Raw genomic sequence first — 21,143 nt, forward strand, 5'->3', positions numbered from 1 at the left:
GGGGGGACTTTTGGGATAGCATTGGAAATGTAAATGAAAAAAATACCTAATTTTAAAAAAAAAAAAAATGTTTTTGGTGACAGAAATTAAACTCAGTTTCTCTGATACCGAGAAATTCTGTAGAATGGTAACCATTTAGGGATAAAGAAATATTTCAGAATTTCAGAGCACCTTTATTCTTCATTTTGCTCTTTGTAGACACACAATGAGGAAAGTCCAGTGAGATGGCTAATTGCAGTCTGGCCTGAAGACCTAAACTTAAGTCTTCAGAGCCAACATAAAGACAGTGAAAACTGACTTTCACAAGTTGACTTCCACATGTGTTTAATGGCATGTGCGCGTGCACATACAAATACACACACTCACTCACATAAACATACACACACATTACATGCACAATAACATACTAAATGTTAAAAGAAAAAAAGAAACTTAAGATTCGTTCAAGTTCATTCACAGCTCTGAAAAATGATAAACAGTTAATAAAATTTGATGTTGTTTTGCCCGTCTATCTTGGCTAGATTTTGCTCTCCTAATTAAAACTTCAAACATGCTGTTTTGATACTTACTACTCTGTAGGCAAGACAGTTAAAGTGAATAAACTAGATTTTTAATCACTTTATTATAGCACGTTGTGTTTAGATAACCTGACAGTATGCACTTCTATTTTTCTAGCAACTAATAAATCAACAGAAAGATCCAGATACAGAAGAATATCGAAAGTTGCTTTCTGAAAAGGAAATTCACACTAAGAGAATCCAACAGCTAAATGAAGAAGTTGGAAGGCTTAAGGCTGAAATTGCAAGGTATTAGGGATGAACGTTTTAAATTATATGTAGTGCACGATTTTCCCCATGAGATGAGGTCTCTCTGTAGCCCAGAGTATCCTAGGTCTAGTCCATGTGTAACCCAGGGTGGGCTTGAACTCAGTGTTCCCCTCTCAAGTGCTGAATGACAATATGTTCTCTGTGATCCTGATGTGCTCCTGGTTCATAGAAAGGTAAAAGCCCTTCGCTGCGGCTCTTTGCCTCTGTTTCTTTTCAGTAAGGCAACAAAACATTGAATTCTTTGTGTCCATATATCAAGGTTTTTTTCTTGAGTATTTAAAAGCTACATGTTGTACCTCTAAAGCTAATTTCTTTTCTAACAATTGATAGTCAATAACGTACGTACAATTTATGTTTTTGTTTTTCTGTTAATAGCCTCTTTATGAAAGTCTATAAAGCTTTTGTTGTTTTTTAATTGTGCTAATCCTGTCTCTTATTGAAAACTTTATAGCTTACAAATCTCTGTTACATGTTTTTTTCTTTATTCCAAACAGTATTTTGGCATGCTCAGTATGAGAGATACTATTTCTTAAAAAATAAATAAATAAAAAGAAAGAAAGAGAGAGAGAGAGAGAGAGAGAAAGAGAGAGAGAAAGAAAGAGAGAAAGAAAGAAAGAAAGAAAGAAAGAAAGAAAGAAAAGGAAATTCAAAAAGCTTGAGTTCATAATTGTACAAAGTTGGAATTAGCTGTTGCTCTTTTTAGGTTGTCTTGCTATGAAAGTTCAGTTCATTACATGTACAGTAGGAGAAACTATATAGAATACTAACAGTTGTGCATCAAGAAGAATATGTGAGGAAACTGTATATAGGCTTTAAGCCCCAGCTGACAAAGTTCCTCTGCCCCTTATGGGAAACCTGGAGACTCTCTGACCTACAGAGAACCCTTGGTCGCATGTCTAGTGAGACTGAGTGCCACCACTTGAGGACTTCACTTAGCACTTCAGTGTTTCTTCAGAACTGGATTAGACCTGTGTAATAAGGTCTAATAAAAGACCAAAATCATAAAGTACATGTCTTTGAGGTGGAGGGAATTTTAATTAGAAAGCTATTATTAATTAAAGCAGTACTTAAGCTGAAAATCTGCCAAGCATTGTGTATTTAGTTCTTTTAAGAAACCTCTTCTCTTTTTTTTTTTCAAAGATCAAATGCATCCTTGACTAACAACCAGAATTTAATCCAGAGTCTGAGGGAAGACTTAAGTAAAGCACGGACTGAAAAGGAAGGCATTCAGAAAGATTTGGATGCCAAAATAATTGATATACAGGAAAAGGTCAAAACAATCACTCAAGTCAAGAAAATTGGACGCAGGTACAAGACTCAGTTTGAAGAACTGAAAGCGCAACAAAATAAGGTATTTTGAGGAAATGTGATCCCCAGCCCTAATTTTGACTGTTAATGGTTTTTAGTCTTAACTCATAGAAGTACAGTGATATATTTATTTGGTTTTAAGTTACTATTAACCTTTTTTCTTTTTTTTTTTTCTTTTCTTTTTTTTTCTTTTGGAGATAGAGTAGGGAAGGCTGGCCTGAAACTTAGCCTGCTGTTGTCTCTCAGATGCTGGGATTAAAGGTGTACACTATCATGCCTGGCCTTTTTATATTTCTAATACTGTTTCTTTGCAAAGCTGATTTCAGAACTGTATAGTTACACTTTCTCGTGACCCAGTATCATTGTGTTTAGGGGATACAGGCCCATCGCTGCGGAGAAGGCGTGACTTTGAGGGTTTTTGGCAGGAACATGGGAACATGCTCCTGCATTTTCCCTCTACAGAACAGGCTGTATCTCCCCCTTCTCAGTTACTAATTCTTTCTGAGAAAACCCTCACAGATTCACCCTAGGTGGGCATATCAGTGTCTCACTCAAGTGTTTGTTACCTTAATCCAGTTGACAGTCCAGAATTAACCATCACATTGGCTCATTGTTAATTAAAGTTAAGGATATGCGTTTTTACAACTAATAGATTTTATATCATTTTAGATAAGTTGTGCATGATAACTATCAATGCTTTTAATCCTTTTTGTATTTGTTAGCACTTTAGTATGTTTATCTTGGCATAGAACTTTCCCAAGTGTGTCATTTGCATATGCTATCATGTCACTCTTTTCCGACTGAATCATCGTTAGGGAGTTGTTCTGTGTCTGAGTGCATTTACAAAGTGCCATCTCTAATGTCTACTTGTATGGATAGCCATAACTCATTCCCTGATTCTGAACACTGAAATTGTTCTGTAGAAATTCGTTTTTGAGTGCTCTTATAAGTAATTTTGAACATTTAGGATTGTCTCTTAAGTTGCAGCAGTAGAATTACTAAATAAATTACTACACACCATCTTAGGCCATGGAGACTTCCACTCAGTCTTCAGGAGACCATCAGGAGCAGCACATCTCTGTCCAGGAAATGCAGGAGCTCAAAGATACCCTCAGCCAGTCCGAAACAAAGACAAAGTCACTTGAGGGTCAAGTAGAGAATCTGCAGAAGGTAGGATTGTGAGGGCTATGGAAGGTTCCTAGTTCTCTCTGTAAGCCTCAGTAATAGGTTTAAACATTGACACACCCATTACCATTTAGAGCTTGTAAAAGTGTTCCAATAGTTTATAAAACACAAACTTTGAGGAACAACAATATGAACTAACCAGTACCCCCGGAGCTCGTGTCTCTAGCTGCATATGTATCAGAAGATGGCCTATCGGCCATCATTGGGAAGAGAGGCCCCTTGGTCTTGCAAACTTTATATGCCTCAGAACGGGAGACCGACAGGGCCAAGAAGTGGGAGTGGGTGGGTAGGGGAGTGGCGGGGGAGGGTCTGGGGGACTTTTGGGATAGCATTTGAAATGTAAATGAAGAAAATACCTAATTAAAAATAAATAAATTTTTTTTAAAAACCCACAAACTTTGAACTGATTTGAGTTATGTGATACTTTTTTTTTTTTCTTAAAAAGACATTATCTGAAAAAGAGACAGAAGCAAGAAGTCTCCAGGAACAGACGGTGCAGCTTCAGTCTGAACTGTCACGCCTTCGTCAGGACCTCCAGGATAAAACCACAAAGGAGGAGCAGCTCCTACAGCAAATGAATGAAAAGCATGAAAAAACTTGGAAGGCACTTACACTAGCCAAATCAAGAATTGCACACCTATCTGGTAATTTCGTGTATCCTATACACACACCCACACAGACAAAAAGCGAGTGTTACCTACTCTGGAAGTTGAGTCATGGATAGTTGCAAGCCACTAGATAGGTGTTGGGAATCAAACTTGACTCCTAGAAGAACAGCTAGTACTCTTTAAACCATCCATCTCTCTAGCCTTGGAAAATACAATTTTCAAATGATGTGTTTGCTGTACTTACAAAGAGCACTGGTAGCTTGGAGTACTGTTCCCCTTTGTGACCATATGGAACAGTTCTACCTGTGACGTTCTTTAAGTCCAGATTGCTGCCTACCTGCTTTGTAAACAACACAGAATGTTTTCTTACCAGCCTAAGGGTGTTTCTGTACTTTTAGTTGAGTACTCCCATGGACTTCCTGGAGAGTGAGTGGTATATCACATGCGTAAGGTTCCCAGTTAAACAGCAGGTCACTCTGCTTTTCCTGTCTGATTATTTTTTATGATATCTAAGGTTTATCTTACAGCGACTTCAAAAAAAATACAGTTTTGATTTTTTTTTTTTTTTTTTTGAGGGTCGGGGGGTGGGGGGAAGGATGGTTTGAGACCAATTGTTTCTCTGTATAACAGCCTTGGCTATCCTAGAAATTGCTTTGTAGACCAGGCTGGTCTCCAGCTCACAAGAGATATGCCTGCCTCCTGAGTATTAGGACTAAAGGTGTACACCACTACACCTGGCGTCACTGGTCTACTTTTTTATTATATACTATATAAATTGTATGATGTGAATGTTTTATAATTCCTAGTAACGAATAATATTCATATATGAACAAGCTCCTGGTAAAGTTAATTTACATTAACTTAAATTTTTTAGGATAATTTACATATTTTTATGCTGGAGTAAGTAATAAACATAGATCTGTTTAGAAATTTGCTTACTGAGATATAGGTAGTGAGTGTATCAGAACTAATATATAGCATAGGGCAGGATGTAATGCTAACTGTACATGCCATTTAATTGCATAATGTTTCTGATGTCTGGTTATATTTACATGCTTATTTTAGGTGTGAAAGATCAGCTGACTAAAGAAAACGAAGAGCTTAAACAAAGGAACGGAGCTCTAGATCAGCAGAAAGATGAGCTTGATGTCCGAATGACTGCGCTTAAGTCCCAGTATGAAGGTCGGATTAGTCGCTTAGAGAGAGAGCTCAGAGAGCATCAAGAGCGACACCTTGAGCAGAGGGATGAGCCTCAAGAACCCACTAATAAGGTGACTGCTGATTGCGCTTACATGACAAACCACTTGTGACTTGTGTATATTTTATTTGGAAGTGCCTGGTTTTTAGGAGTCTGTTAGAATTTGGACTAAAATTTCAAATATACAGACAGTTGATAATAAATAGTCTTAACATCTTTGTTCAGTGGACTTTTGGGTGTAATAAACACAGAAGTTAATGCTTTTCTTCTTTATAGGCTCCAGAACAGCAGAGACAAATCACACTGAAAACCACTCCAGCTTCTGGTGAAAGAGGAATGTGAGTTTTAGTTCTTTTATAGTCTGCCTTTAAAGTTCCAAAAGAGTCAGGTGATGTAGTTTTCAAATCTTGTTATCAGTATGCTTTCATTCCTATGTCTAAAGCTGTAGTGACCAGAAACACCTTGTGGCTTAGTTTATAATTGGTTTATAAATAAGATAAGCTCCTACTCATGCATTATCATGTTCATAACAGCTATAAAAGTCTAGGCTGGGGTTGGAGAGATGATGGCTCACCACTGGCTGCACTTCCAGAGGACTTGGGCTTCATTCCCAGCACCTATGTACCTCACAACCATCCATAACTCCCAGGTCCAGAGGATCCAACACCGTCCAGTCTCACTGGGCACCAGGCACACACATGATGCCTAGACCTTCATGCAGACAAACATCCATATACATAAATCATAAAATAGTTTACAAATTTAAGTTCTGGGTTGAAAGTAACTCAACATTTAGGTGCTTTTTCTATATTGCCAGATTATACCACTCTGGAACATGCCCTATAGTTTTTAGTACTGAAATTCAAATCCTTTGTTAATAAATTTTAGGATTTCATGCCTAGAAAGTCAAAAGCTATATTCATTGTCTTTAAAAAAACTACCTATTTTAAACCTACCAAGTATATCCAAAATAGAGTTCAGAAAAAATAGTAAGATTTGAACTGGGTTAAGGTAATACCTGCTGAATAAGATATCACTTTAAATAGGGCATGCCTTCCTTTTTATAGGGTACATAGATTTTACAAGGGCTCATCAATTTAATTCTCACTGGGTTATTTTGGATTTTTCTTTCATTAAGTGCCAGCACATCAGACCCACCAACAGCCAATATCAAGCCAACTCCTGTTGTTTCTACTCCAAGTAAAGTGACAGCTGCAGCTATGGCTGGGAATAAGTCGACACCCAGGGCAAGTATTCGCCCAATGGTTACACCTGCAACGGTGACAAATCTGACCACTACCCCAACAGCCACCGTAATGCCTACTACACAGGTGGAGTCACAGGAAGGTGAGTGAAAGAACACATCTGATTGGCTGACTGCTTGTATGCATTTCTTTTGAGAGGATAAGAGCTGTAAGGGTAAGTGTAGCATATAAAGTCTAAGTCAGATCATGCATGACAAAAGTAGTGAATATTTTGAAGTGTATGATTCCTAGAACACTTGTGCTTGGGGTTTTTCCCCCCAATAGTCATCAAACTCAGGTAAGTGGTTTTTGACTAACCTACATTCTCAGCCCTGTTTATTTTTGAGTCCAGGCTGGTCTTCAACTCATGATTTTTCTGCCTCATAAACATGTGCCATGTGGCTGCCCAAGATACATATTGTAAATACAGTAAATTTCTTCCTTCTCTTCTGCTGTTCTTTTCTTTAAGCTAACAAAGAGGGAAAATATATTCCCAACATCCATCGCTTTGCTTTCTGGAACCACGTGTTCTCTTCTAATGACTAAGATATATGCTATGAAATCCATTTTGAAAAACCATAGTATAAAATTGCTCTTTCAAATTGAATATCATCCTTTCACCGAAGCTCCCTGCACTTTCTGATGCTTTCTCTTACTCTCTTCCCATTGAATTGTAGTAATTTAATCATTGAACTTGATTTCACGTGTACTTTTCAATCTACTATATTGGGAATCAGAGTTTCATTTTCTTCGTTGTTCAATCTCTTTCCTTAACGTTAAAGTAGATGTTCAATAAAAGGTTTGCAAGATCTTAAACTGCTTTGACGTGTTAGAATTGAGTAAATGTACAGGTAGTTGTTGGTGTCATATACCTTTTATCTCATCAGAAGGAGAGGTAGGCAGGTAGGTATCTAGTTCAAGGCCAACCAAAGTTCTATAGAAAGACCATGTCCCCAACAATGTGTCTTAGTCAGGGTTTCTACTCCTGCACAGAACATCATGACCAAGAAGCAAGTTGGGAAGGAAAGGGTTTATTCAGCTTACACTTTCACATTGCTATTCATCACCAAAAGAAGTCAGGACTGGAACTCAAGCAGGTCAGGAAGCAGGAGCTGATGCAGAGGCCATGGAAGGATGTTCCTTACTGGCTTGCTTCCCCTGGCTTGCTCAGCTTGCTTTCTTACAGAACCCAGAGCTACCAGCCCAGGGATGGCACCACCCACAATGGGCTGAGCCCTCCACCCTTGGTTGAGAAAATGCCTTACAACTAGATCTCATGGAGGCATTTCCTCAAGGGAGGCTCCTTTATTTGTGGTAACTTCAGCCTGTGTCAAGTTGACACACAAAACCAGCCAGTACACAATGTATAATGTAAGCACTCCAAAAATATATATCCTCCATTCAATAAAAGATTAACAGATAGATTACCAAACTAAACTCTTTTTTTTTTTTTAGGACGGAGAAACTGGTTGGTTGGTTGGTTGGTTGGTTGGTTGGTTGGTTGGTTGGTTGGTTTTGGGCGGTTAAGGATCAAACCTTACGCATGTACAAACACTGTACCATTCACCTCTGAACCCATTTCCTGTTTTCATGGTGTCATTGTGATACCAGTTAAAAACAAAATTTCTCACCATGTTCAGCTTCTTAATATTAATTACATCTATTTATAATTTTATTAGACCAATAAATAGTACAACGCTTTCAAACATGTACTTACCCACCAAATATTACATACTGCTGTATTAGAGACATAGGCAGTACAATATATAACTTTTGTGCACATTTTTATGTATTAAATGGTAAGACATAGAAAAAAAGTTAATAAAATGTATGTTAAAGAATAAGGTAAAATAACTCAGTTTTGGTAGATTAGAAGGCATACTTACTAAATATTGTAATTATTTTCAGCTATGCAGTCAGAAGGGCCTGTGGAACATGTTCCAGTATTTGGAAACGCAAGTGGATCTGTTCGTTCTACTAGTCCTAATGTTCAGCCCTCCATTTCTCAGCCCATCCTAACTGTACAGCAGCAAACACAAGCTACAGCTTTTGTACAACCCACTCAACAGAGCCACCCGCAGATTGAGCCTACAAATCAAGAATTGTCCCCAAACATAGTTGAGGTAGTACAGAGTTCCCCAGTGGAGCGGCCATCTACTTCCACAGCAGTGTTTGGCACTGGTAAGATTTCATTTTAATATTTTCTGTTGTTTTATTTTTATGTCTATGGATGCTCTGTCTCTGTATATTTGGGTGTCATGTGCGAGCCTAGTGTCCACAGAGATCAAAGGAGGGCATCATATCCCCGGAAACTGTAGTGACAGGTATTGGGGACTGACTCTGGGTCCTCTTGAAGAGCATCAGTGCTCTTAACTGGTTGCTTAAGATGGCTAAGCCATCTTCTAGACTAGTAAGATTAAATTTTAAAATGAAGCTGCAGTAGACATATATGCTTCAAATCTTAGGTGCAATACATCTTGACTATTGCCTAAAACAATTTGCTTTCTATCCAGTGTTACTATGAAGAAAGTAAATATTTTTATTTAGTTTTAATCATATTTAACAGTAGATACAAGAACAGTTCAAATGTGTGCTTGATGTAGCTTAAAAATTACATTTATTGTAATAATTTAAATTATTAGAAAATAACATTCATATTTACTATTAGTTCAATTTCAGTTTTTATCATTAAGTAAAAGCCCTCCTACCCCCAGATATTTTGGGCTGTTTTTAAAGGGGAAAAATAGCCAACATATTATATGTAACTTAATGTGAATCCTGAAAATTAAAGCTGTTCATATTATTTAGCATATACAGTATGATTTTTCTTTATTTTTATAGAAAGTCCTATGTAAACTTTGTAAATAGCCATTTATCAGATGTGTCATACAGAGTTCTAGTTTTAAGACTGGTTCTAATATTATCTTTGTCTAAATGAAGTTACAATGATCTGACTTTTGAGGTTGAAATTGTATGATCTGAAAGTTTCAGCTACCCCAAGTTCCTCCTTGCCAAAGCGCACTCGGGAGGAGGAAGAGGACAGCACCATGGAAGCAGGAGACCAAGTCTCTGAGGACACAGTGGAAATACCTCTCCCGAAGAAGCTGAAGACAGTCACACCCGTTGGAACCGAGGTCTGTCACACTCCTGTGTAATTACCCTTGCATCAGCAGCTAAGAGCTAGCTGTCAGTCATACTCAATGTCAAATTAAGTTTTGGGAGATTATCCTAAAATTTCCTGAACTGTAGTTTTCACTTATAGCTAAGGTATTTTGCCATTATCACTTGGTTTATAGTCTTTGCATATCTTTTCATGAATTCCTTCCCATTTAATAAAAGCAGAAGCAAATTAAATTCTGCTTTTGTAAGGAAGTCTAGTCATTGGCATCTGCACATTGACATTACTTGCCATGTGATTTTAAGATTAAGGCTAGCCAAAATTACGTTCCTTCTCAACCATAGACTGTGATGAGTTAGGTTGTATAACAGTAATAATGCTAAATGTTATATGTGTGTATTCATTAATGTTCGTTGAAGAGGTATTTGAGTATGTTTATATAAACATTTGTGGCACAGCTTCATAGAATTGTCGACTTAACTTTTTAGAGAAACACTGGCAGAATGATGACGATTCATGTAGTTCACTGATTCAGTAAGAAATAACCTATTATGATTTAGGAAGAAGTTATGGCAGAAGAAAGTACTGATGGAGAGGCAGAAACTCAAGCCTATAATCAGGACTCTCAAGATTCCATTGGAGAAGTGAGTAAAAATATAAAACTATTAAAAATCAATTGTTTTGAGTAAATAAGAGTTAACTTTGACCTATTGAAACACTACTTGCTTTTTTGTTTGTTTGTTTGTTTTTTTGTTTTTGTTTTGTTTTGTTTTTCGAGATAGGGTTTCTCTGTGTAGTCCTGGCTGTCCTGGAACTAATTTTGTAGACCAGGTTGGCCTCGAACTCAGAAATCCGCCTGCCTCTGCCTCCCGAGTTCTGGGATTAAAGGCGTGCGCCACCACGCCCGGCTCACTACTTGCATTTTTAAATTTGTTTTGTTTTGCTTTTTGAGGCAAGTTTTTTTACCGTGTAGCCTAGGCTAGCCTTAAATTCAGACAGCCCTGCTTTTTTTAAGTGTTGGAATTACAGGCATATACTATCATGTCTGACACTGTATGCTTTAAAACAGGTTCTTAAATTTGTTTCTCTGATTTTATTGTTTGTTATTGTATATTGTTTTGTATTGATTGTTGTCGTTCATAAATTTCTTAACTCATAGATGCTACTTAATAATTTGGAAAAAAATAAATTTACTGAATACTTAAGCCAAATGATTCATTTTTTAAATCAGTGTCAGAAATTTTTGTTAATAGTTTATTTTAATAGCAAGCAAAATGTAGAAAGTAATTATGCAAAAAATTATTTTAGTATCTAGCATATGCTGAGTACTGAGTGTCCCTTATCCAGTACCAACAGCATTTCATGCAGACTTTGGCGTATTTGTCTAGAGACCAGCAAAAAGCACTGTTTGGGGTTACTGTCACTTGGTAATGTCGGTTTAGGCTGGTGTTCTGAGGACTTAATTAAGGCTTGAGCACTTTGGGTGCCATGGCTCACCTATGGAGCTGTCCTCCCAGCCTCCCCAGTTCTTGATATGCTTGTTTTTAGAGGAGGCTCTGAGAATGAACCTGATCTTTAGAATGCAGAGCTTTGGTTTATGCCAGTCTTTGCCACATATAGACTGAAAGGTTTAACCATCTGTAAATTATTTTTTATTTTTAATTCTTGTATATTTTTAATTAAAACATAATTATATCACTCTTCCTTTCTTCAGCCACTCCAACTTCTTCCATGTACCCCCTTCCCTATCAAAGTGATAACTTTTTCCCTGTTATTATTATTACATGTTCTATGTATGTATGCATACGTGCATACATGTACATATATATAAATAAAACCTACTGGGTCCCATTTTCACATTTTATATCTACATAAATTCAAGGTTTTGTGTATATTGGACAATCAGGTATGGGCTCATCCCTGGAATAGACTAACTCTACCTCTCAGCTGTCATCTCTTGCCTGTAGTTTCATTTCTCGTGGTGTGGCCCTGTGAGATACCCTTTTATTTACTTACTTGATTGATTGCTATATATTCCCGCTCCTTAACCTCCTCCCACTGCACCTCCTCTTCTTTCACGTGTTACACGTTTTAGGTTCCAGTTTTGGGGCTAAGGATAGTCAGTTTATGTGTGTATTGCAGTGTTTCAAAACATAATCAGTGTAATGGGGTAATATTAGTTTTTTGTTATGTTTTTTATTTTAAAACAATAGAAATATTTTAATTTATTCATTATGTATCCAGATTATTTCTAGTTTTGGTAAAGACCTTTTTAACTCTTAAAGGGAGTTACCCAGGGAGATTATACACCAATGGAAGACAGTGAAGAAACATCACAATCTCTACAAATCGATCTTGGACCACTTCAGTCAGATCAACAGACTACTTCCTCTCAAGATGGTCAAGGCAAAGGAGATGATGTAATTGTGATTGACAGTGATGATGAAGATGATGATGAAGAAAATGATGGCGAACATGAAGTGAGTTTAGTATTTATCAGCCTTCCTTCTGCTTCCCTTCCAGAGCTAGGGCTCAAAGCCAGTGCACTGTGCACATTGGCCTTGAGCTCTGGATCTTCTTACCTTTTACCTGTGTGCTGGTTTCAACCATTGTGCTTTAAGTCTTTGGTACTTCTAATATATCAAGTAGTGGATTCTCATTCCCAGTCAGTTTTATTAGATTATCAAGTTCTTTTATACAGATTAGTTCAGGAATGTAGTATTGTATATTAGAATTAAAAAGCCGATGGTGGATAATCAGTTTTTAAACATTTTGATTACCTTGTTTTGGCCGCATTATTTTGTTATTTATTAGAGGTAGGATCTTGGTGTATCATATAGCCCAAGCTTGCTGTGAAGTCTCAAAAATTCTGCTTCAGTCTTTTGAGTACTGGGATTATAGAAATGTATGGCCTGCCTAGCTTGTTTGTAAATGATTGCTGTGCCATTTAGGATTTGTTTTCAGATTTCATCTTTAGTCTTAATAAAAATGGCTATATGAATCTGATGGCCTGTGCTCTTGTTTCTGGAAATAAAAGAAGAAACAGGAGTTCATAGTTGTTTTTGTTTGTTTGTTTCTACTTTAGCACCCTGTACCATTTCCAAATCAATCATTTTCATTCTTTGAAATGTTACAGTTTTTTGTTTGTATTTTTGTTTTTTCCTTACTGTGGAGCCGTCAAAAGTCTTGAAACGCTCCTGTGTGCTAATTCTAAGTGTGCAAAAGGAGTGGCGTGCACTTTATTCACACTGGACATCTTCTTCTAGGATTATGAAGAGGATGAAGAAGAAGATGATGATGATGATGAAGATGACACGGGGATGGGAGATGAGGGTGAAGATAGTAATGAAGGAACTGGTAGTGCAGATGGTAATGATGGATATGAAGCTGATGATGCTGAGGTAACTGGTTAGAATTGGAACTGTCTCCTTAAGCACTGTGCTTAGAAAGCTTCCTGTTTTCCTGTCATATAGAAAAGCTTGTGTTACCAGGATAATAAAAGTCTTCATACCGTTGAAGTTTTGTTTGTTTGGCTGGCTTGGTTTGGTTTTCCTCTGGTTTGTTTGCTTTTAATCATTTGGTGTGGCTTTTTTTTGTAACCTAGTCATTTGATTTGCTTCAGTCATTACATTTTGTTCTTAGGGTGGTGATGGGACTGATCCAGGTACAGAAACAGAAGAAAGTATGGGTGGAGCTGAAAGTAATCAGAGAGCTGCTGATTCTCAAAACAGTGGTAAGAGCATTAGTCTTTCAGTAGAGTAGTCTGGTGGTAATATTTTTTAAACGAGAGTTGTATTTCTGATGTAGTACAGCTCTAGTAAATTGGTAACTAAGTGTTCTGCCCTCCTGATGTGGCCTATTAGATGCCATTATACTATCTGTCCACCTCATTGAACTATTGTGAAGGTCAAATGTCTTAGACTCTCTAATGTAGCATAAAGCCATTTGGAATAATTAAAGCAGGGATGGGTAGCAGCTCACAGCTAGAAGAGGTTGGTCCACCAAAACCATGTTTTAAGATTTGTATGTAGATGTGTCTTTAGATACTACCACTGAAGGTTTTTTCGCAAAAGATATTCTTAGCCATTTTTCCCCAAATATAACACATACAAGACTTCTTTTGGGAGGAGTGGGAATTTTTGTGTCGATCAAAATTAAGTTCTAGTAGTCTTTTTTTTTTTAAGTTCTAGTAGTCTTAAGGTTAGAGTTGGTCCATTTTCAAATTGTTTATAGGGCTAGAGAGATGGTTCAGTATTTTTTAAGAGCACTTGGCTCCTCTTGAAAAGGCACCAGATTCAGATCCTAGCACTCATGTGGAGCCCCACAGTGATCACCTTCCAGGTGACCTGTCACAGCCTCTGTGGACACCAGGCATGCGTATAGTAGTACACAGACATGCATGCAGGCAAAAGTCTATCTAAAAAAAAATAAAGTAAAAATAAGTTCTGTTTGTTAAGGTACTACTCTTGTGACTAGTTTTATTTGTCCCAAATTCTCAAACTAAATTTAAGTTAATAATTTGGATTATAGAAAAGTAAAGTGTTTTAAATACCAACTGTCAGGACAGGGTTCTGATTCTAGATCACATTTATAAACTATTCTCTGGCATCCTACATTTCATAGTGGAAGACAACAAGATCTAGATACCTGAGTAGTAATTGGAATTTGAAGTTTGGGAGAACCAAAATATAAAATTATTAACAGTGAGGCTTTTTCTTAGTCACCTTGATTGATTGACATGCTGCTTCTCTAGAAAGGGTTAAGTAGTTTGTGCACTGATGAAGAATAATATTGGACTAGAGAGATAACTCAGTGGTTAAGAGCACATATTGCTCTTTAATCAGCCTGAATTTAGTTTCTGTATTAGGTGGTATATAGCCATCTGTAACACATGCTGCAAGGGACCCACTCTCTTCCAGCTTCCATAGGCACACAGACACTCATAAGCACATTTAAACATTAAGAAAATATAGTAGCATAAGCCAAAATGTAGTAAATACATGCTTGATCAAATCCTGAGCAGAGTGCTTTCATCTGTCAAACGTTTGAGTCTTGAAGGGAGAGTGCTTACTTGCCTGCTTGTCTGTTAACCATCCAGAGTGAGGCAGAGGTAATCCCAGTATTCCTCAGGTAGGAGGAACTGAAGTTCAAGGCTAGCCTACTACATAGCAAGTTTGAAATGAGCCAGGACTCTGTGAGACCCTTGGAGGTTTAGGCCATGTGATTTCATAGTCTGGGCTTGGTTTCCAAACTGAAGTCTTTCTTCCATAGGTGAAGGAAATACAAGTGCAGCAGAGTCTTCGTTCTCTCAGGAGGTCGCCAGGGAACAGCAGCCCACGTCAGCGTCTGAGAGACAGACTCCGCAAGCACCACAGTCACCAAGGCGCCCACCACATCCTCTCCCCCCACGCCTGACCATTCACGCCCCACCTCAGGAGCTGGGACCACCAGTTCAGGTATTAAAAGAACCCAGCTTCTGAAAAAGCCACCTTGTAAATTCTCTTTTCCATCACATGGTCCTTCCTTCCTTCCTTCCAAATAGTAGAAGAATTTTTAATGTGTTGGCATGTTGTAAGATACTGCTTTTAATTGAAACTAATCTCCATTTTCTGAGTGTGAATGAGTTGGCATTTGAAGACTCAACTTGCTAAAAATTGTATAGTTATTACAGTGATTTTAGTCATAGCAAATACAATTCTGCTTGCTGTTATTACAGGCTTAAAATTTCTTACATTTTATTTAATGTAAAATGCATTTAGCTAGCTTAATAACAGCTCTGAACATTTCTTACTTAAGGTTCATAGATTTTTTTATTATTATTCTACCTAACCTTTTTTTCACATCAAATATTTCTACTTAAGTTAATTAATGACCCTATGTATTCAGCATGGAGTAAGTTAATTCATCTAGCTTGGTTCTTACTCTGGACATGGTGAGTGTATTGAGAACCAACCATTATGTATAAATCAAGTTAAAATAAAAGTAGTGGAAATTACTTGATATTTGAAAATAGAGTCTAAAGGAACTATGACTAAGCATCACAAAGCATTCAGTCTGCCAATTCAAGATTGTTTTAGCTGTGAAGTAAGAAGTCAGTTACTATATAAACTACAACGGAAAACCTCACTTAGTATTTTTAGCCAAGGAGATAGAATCTAAATGTATGTACATGCTTGAATTATAAATATGCCTTTTAGTTTATAAATATCTTTATTAATAAAATTTAAACTTTCTCACCTATATGATAGATATTAGCAATTCAGAAATGTCCTGTTAATTCTAAATCTTCTAAAATTAGTTGATACTTCATTACAAAAGTAATAAACTGTATCTTTGGTGTTTGTTTTATTGCCTAATTCTTTAAAGCAAATATAATTCTTTTTCAAACACAGAGAATTCAGATGACCCGGAGGCAGTCTGTAGGGCGTGGTCTTCAGTTGACTCCAGGAATAGGTGGCATGGTTAGTATCTACCCATCCTGTGCATGTAATTCAAATGCATGTGGTTAGGCCTATTAAATATTGTGTTCTGTCTGTGTTTCAGCAACAACACTTTTTTGATGATGAAGACAGAACAGTTCCGAGTACCCCAACTCTTGTGGTGCCACATCGCACTGATGGGTTTGCTGAAGCTATTCAGTAAGTTGATGTAATGAGAACGAATGTTTGGTGATCCCTAGCTGCTTTCTCTTTACCTTCTAAATTGTTTTTTTGGATGTGTTATTTGTAGAGTCCTACACTACTTGTCCATGAATCTATATACGTAATAGGATCGTGAAAAAGTAGTGTTGAGGAAGACTATATAGGGTGAATAAAATACACCTTCTTCTAACTTGAGCACAGTGTTAGTGCTTACGAAGGTGGTTTCTACAGTTCGAATGCTTCCTCACAAGAGCAGGCTCCTTGCGGTCCCTTCTGAGTAACCTCATTTTACTGATAATACAGTTTGTGCTTACATGTTTAGATACTACCTGACACATATAAGTTAATGCTGTATTGGTACTAGGGGTGATGTTGGTTATTAAAGTGATCATGATAGGTGGTTTATTGTAGGAGCTCAGGCATCAGTAACCAGCTGCAGTGCAACAGGCTAGGAGCTGACAGGGTACCTGATGGTCTTCATTAAGCCAAGTGAAGTAATTATTCCAACAGCTAATAAGTGAGCACACCTATCTTACACTGCCTAGTGATTACTTAGAATTTCTGTGTGTTATTCAATCCTTCAAACTCTGAACATAGATGCTATTGTTGCCTATGTAGACTACCTCAGTACATTCCACTCTACTGATCCTAATATCACTAATTTAAGCAACCAGTTCTCCAACATAAATCTTCTATGAAAAAATTCAGAGTGTTTCATAAAACCACTTGAGATTTGGGGCCAAATAAACAGCCTGGAAACTAGAGGCATTGTACGGGATGCTCAAGGTTCTGTTTGAAAATCAGCCTGAAGGAACAGCCTTTAGCTAAAAGTATACTCTTGAGTGGAAACGGAAATTAACTCAGATAAGAACAGAGATGTAATCCATAAGCATGCATAATTATGGGTGGCTAGGAAAAGATAGGGAGAGGAGTGGGCAGATAAAGAAGCGGGGCTGAGTTCTCTGTTATAAATAGGCATTGGGATCCATGATAGTGTTAGGATGGGGGAGAAAACGGTTCATCTGGTCAGCTAGTGCTAGGATTGGTCTGTCTTAGAGCTAGAGTTTGAACGTAGAATAGACTAGAGTAACTTAGTTTATATTGCTAAACAGTGAAAACTGAAATTTAAAAAAAAGAAAGAAAAACTTCTTTTGTTGTTGTGCTTCCTGTTGCATGTATCTGTTTCAAACAAGTTGAAAAAAATCAGCATAATTTGGGGAAGCTAAAAGTTAAATTATGTTACTTATATTACTAAATTTATTTCCAATATCTTTGCAAGAAACCCTTGACGAATTATTTTCATTGTTTCCTTCCCTATTTATTGATTTTTTTTTTTTTAAGCAACCTTTTCCTCTTTTGGTTTAAACAGGTAGCATTAAATTTCTCATCAAATTAATTTTTGTTCATTTAGTTCCCCACAGGTTGCCGGTGTTCCTAGATTCCGGTTTGGGCCACCTGAAGACATGCCACAGACAAGTTCCAGTCACTCTGATCTTGGCCAACTTGCTTCTCAAGGAGGTAAAATAGCCAAAAGCCAGAGGTTTCTTCAGTGTGTATACTGAGTAGAAGTTAGTATGCTCTGATTTTCTTCAGCTGCTATCAGTATAGCCCCGGTTCTTATTTATAAAGTTACTGACATGGCACTGCCTTTTCTAATAAATACCTCTTGAGCAAGGTTCTAGTTCCTTTAGCCTAAATACTGGCTTTTATATTTCTGTATTGCTTAATTACCGTTTTATTGCCATATTGAAACACCATGACAAAGGCAACTTTTTTTTAATGCATTTAATTGGCTTGCTTACAGTTTTAGACAATTAGTCTGTTACTGTGGCAGGGAGCATGGTGGCAGACAGACATGGTACTGGAAAAGTAGCTGAGAGCTTTACATCCTATTCTTCAAGGGAATCGAGGGACACTGGGCTTGGCATGTGCTTTTGAAACCTCAAAGCCTAGCCCCAGTCACACACTTGCTCACAAGGTCATACCTTGTCCTACCAGGCTATACCTCCTAGTCCTTCCCAGACATTTCAACTAACTACGGGCCACGCACTCAAACATAGGAGTCTATTGGATCCATTCTCATTCAAATCTCCACATAATGTATGATGAACCAGTAAATACTGCTAAGAAGTGCCAGCTCCTTTAAAATTTAGGTGTACAGTGTATTTTTTGCTTACAATTTGAGAGTTGTGGCATACCTAGTTAAATATATGACTAATTAGACTTTCCCTAGCAACAAAACAAAACAAAAAAATTGCCGGGGGTGGTGGCACACACCTTTATTTAACCCCAGCACTTGGGAGGCAGAGGCAGACGGATTTCTGAGTTCGAGGCCAACCTGGTCTACAAAGTGAGTTCCAGGACAGCCAGGGCTATACAGAGAAACCCTGTCTTGAAAAACAATCAATCAATAAAATGTTAAATATAAAATTAAGTAGTAGTGGTAGATGATACTTGTATGTGAGTTTTGGTATTTGTGGAATTATCATTTAGTCCATGGGTGAAATTTGATAGATTTCTGGAAACTAGCATTTTGCAAGTGAATAGAGAAGCCACTACTAACTTGCTTTGTAACCATAGGGGAAGTTTAAGTTTCACTAGCAGAAAGGATTAATAACTTTGGCAGTTAAGTGAGGAAAAGATTTTGACATAATACTTGTTTATATTTGGATATTCTGTAAAATTAGCAATTTAGGGATGCTTTTATTAGTATCAAAGAATTTAAAAGATGTGTTGAATATATTTTGAGGAACTTGATTTTTGCTTGATGGAGCAACCACATTATGAGCTTCAAGAAAATTATACACTTTGTACTAATTCTTTTCTTTGGTGTTTTTATGTTCTTTCATCATTCACTAATACTTAAATTTTTCTCTAGGTTTGGGAATGTATGAAACACCCCTTTTTCTGGCTCATGAAGAAGAGTCTGGTGGCCGCAGCGTTCCCACTACGCCTCTCCAGGTAGCAGCCCCAGGTGGGTGCCACATCAATGAGGACATTTTTTTTTTTAATTGGTGACATAGAACACATTGAAACCTATTCTGGCTCAGAATTAATGAACCACAAAGGTAAAGGTATTTGTTGTTCTTTTTAAGTGACTGTGTTTACTGAGAGTACCACCTCTGATGCTTCAGAACATGCCTCTCAGTCTGTTCCCATGGTGACAACGTCTACGGGCACTTTATCCACGACAAATGAAACAGCAGCAGGTGACGACGGAGATGAAGTATTTGTAGAGGCGGAGTCTGAAGGGTACGATTTTATTGTGTAGTTTTTGTTTGCTGTAGGTTCATTATGTTGTCATAGTTGTTTGTTTTAGCAAGCAAATACATCAAAATCTGTTTTCAGTGCTATCCTGCCCCGTGGAAAAGCCAAAGCACATATTTAAAAAGCTACTCAGCATTCAGAATTTAGGGTTACTATGAGAGAGGCAGTTTATAAAAACATTATTGAAAATTTTTTGTTTTGTTTTCTAAGGAAACAGAAATAATTTGCTAGAAGAAGCTCATAGCCAGTGGTTTTGTAGAGTTAAGTCTCAAACCTGGGATCTTAATTCTTATAAACTGAGAAGTTTGTACAGTTTAGTGGTTGAGAAATAGAACACAGATTTTCTGTTCAGAGCTCAAGGACTTGATTTGACAGTGCTTCATAAGCAAGGTCTCCTAGGATATAATGGGTAAGAGGCAGGTCTGTTTGTATTCTTTAACACCAGTGTTTAATTGAGGGGAGGTTACAAGTCCCAGTGAGAATGCTAGCTGTTACTAATTATATACATATTTTCAGGTCACTTTATATTTGTCCTTCTAACCCACACACTATTCCTAAAATATATTACTTCCCATCATAGAAATTAAGTTCAGAGCACATTAACAATAATGTGGTTAGACTATTCTACTGGTAACAGCTCAGTGAGAATTAAGTCTTAACTTCAGCCCCATGCTATTTACATGTCCCCATCTTGGAACCTTGGGAGTCTCAGGTAAGTTGTTACCAGTAGCTGCACCAATATTTGCAGATTTTTAAAAAGTAACGTTTAGGCCAGGTTCAGGTTTTTACTGTCTACTCTTCTGTGCTCCTTAAAAGGAGAAAGAGAAAAGTACAGCCACTGAGCTGGGAACTCTGATGCCCGTAGCTTGTTAGGTCTGGGTTAGTACTCAGGGTGACTGACCGATCTGCTGTTACTAGTTATGTTTCGAGTTTATCAAAGTCCAATGTATTCATTCCTGTGAGTGTCAAGACTATAAACACGCTTGTCAAATGGAAAAAGAAGGGCTGCTGAAACAGTGGTAAAAAGTAGAATTGGCGAGTATCCTAGTAAGGGTGTGAAAAAAAAACCAACTCATCCCATCTCCTGCTCCACCTTACGATTAAAAATAAACACACTTAACAACCTGTAACTGAGTCTAATTCTTAGTGAACTAGAACTCTGAAAGTCACTATAAAATAAATCAAAACGAACTTAGGAACATTTAAAATAAATTGTAGAATCAGTTTTCCATTTTCTAATCAATATTTATTTCTTAGTATTAGTTCAGAGGCAGGCCTAGAAATTGATAGCCAGCAGGAAGAGGAGCCTGTCCAAGCATCTGATGAATCAGATCTTCCCTCAACCAGCCAAGATCCCCCTTCGAGCTCCTCCGTAGGTAAGTACTGTCCCATGCAGCATGTGAGCCTTGCTCTTGTCTGTCCAGGTGCTTACCAGACATGGAGCTCTCAACTCCGTACTCTGACTTTTTAAACCTATTCCTTAAAGGGGACATTTTATCATGAAAAGGAACTTGGTTTGTGTTTACATTCTTATTACCCAAATACTCTGGCTTTGATAATTGGGACTATGCAAAAGGTAGGTCCACTGGAGGGCATCATCTTGAGTGAAGTAACACAATCACAAAAGAACTCACACAATATGTATTCACTGATAAGTGGGTATTAGCCCAAAACTTAGGATACCCAAGATATAAGATACAATTTGCTAAACGCATGAAACTCAAGAAGAATGAAGACCAAAGTGTGG

At 37.4% G+C, this 21,143-nt stretch overlaps 1 protein-coding gene across 3 annotated transcripts in view; it reads left to right on the plus strand.

Moving 5' to 3' along the window:
• The window catches only part of Tpr (translocated promoter region, nuclear basket protein), a 59,536-nt gene that overhangs the window by 34,566 nt on the left and 3,827 nt on the right, over positions 1-21,143 (plus strand). For 2 of the 3 annotated variants that reach the window (XM_021154820.2, XM_029482349.1), the window contains exons 31-50: positions 676-806; positions 1,968-2,178; positions 3,162-3,305; positions 3,766-3,964; positions 4,994-5,199; positions 5,403-5,464; positions 6,265-6,473; positions 8,279-8,551; positions 9,356-9,504; positions 10,049-10,132; positions 11,774-11,968; positions 12,755-12,889; positions 13,131-13,221; positions 14,760-14,944; positions 15,881-15,949; positions 16,032-16,126; positions 17,541-17,647; positions 19,008-19,103; positions 19,225-19,381; positions 20,654-20,772. In XM_021154820.2, the coding sequence (XP_021010479.1) occupies positions 676-806; positions 1,968-2,178; positions 3,162-3,305; positions 3,766-3,964; positions 4,994-5,199; positions 5,403-5,464; positions 6,265-6,473; positions 8,279-8,551; positions 9,356-9,504; positions 10,049-10,132; positions 11,774-11,968; positions 12,755-12,889; positions 13,131-13,221; positions 14,760-14,944; positions 15,881-15,949; positions 16,032-16,126; positions 17,541-17,647; positions 19,008-19,103; positions 19,225-19,381; positions 20,654-20,772 (2,917 nt within the window). The remainder of the gene's footprint in view (positions 1-675; positions 807-1,967; positions 2,179-3,161; positions 3,306-3,765; positions 3,965-4,993; positions 5,200-5,402; positions 5,465-6,264; positions 6,474-8,278; positions 8,552-9,355; positions 9,505-10,048; positions 10,133-11,773; positions 11,969-12,754; positions 12,890-13,130; positions 13,222-14,759; positions 14,945-15,880; positions 15,950-16,031; positions 16,127-17,540; positions 17,648-19,007; positions 19,104-19,224; positions 19,382-20,653; positions 20,773-21,143) is intronic. The other variant, XM_029482354.1, reaches the window with a different exon arrangement.

This window comes from Mus caroli, chromosome 1 (assembly GCF_900094665.2).
Source record: "Mus caroli chromosome 1, CAROLI_EIJ_v1.1, whole genome shotgun sequence".
Classification (NCBI taxonomy): Eukaryota; Metazoa; Chordata; class Mammalia; order Rodentia; family Muridae; genus Mus; species Mus caroli.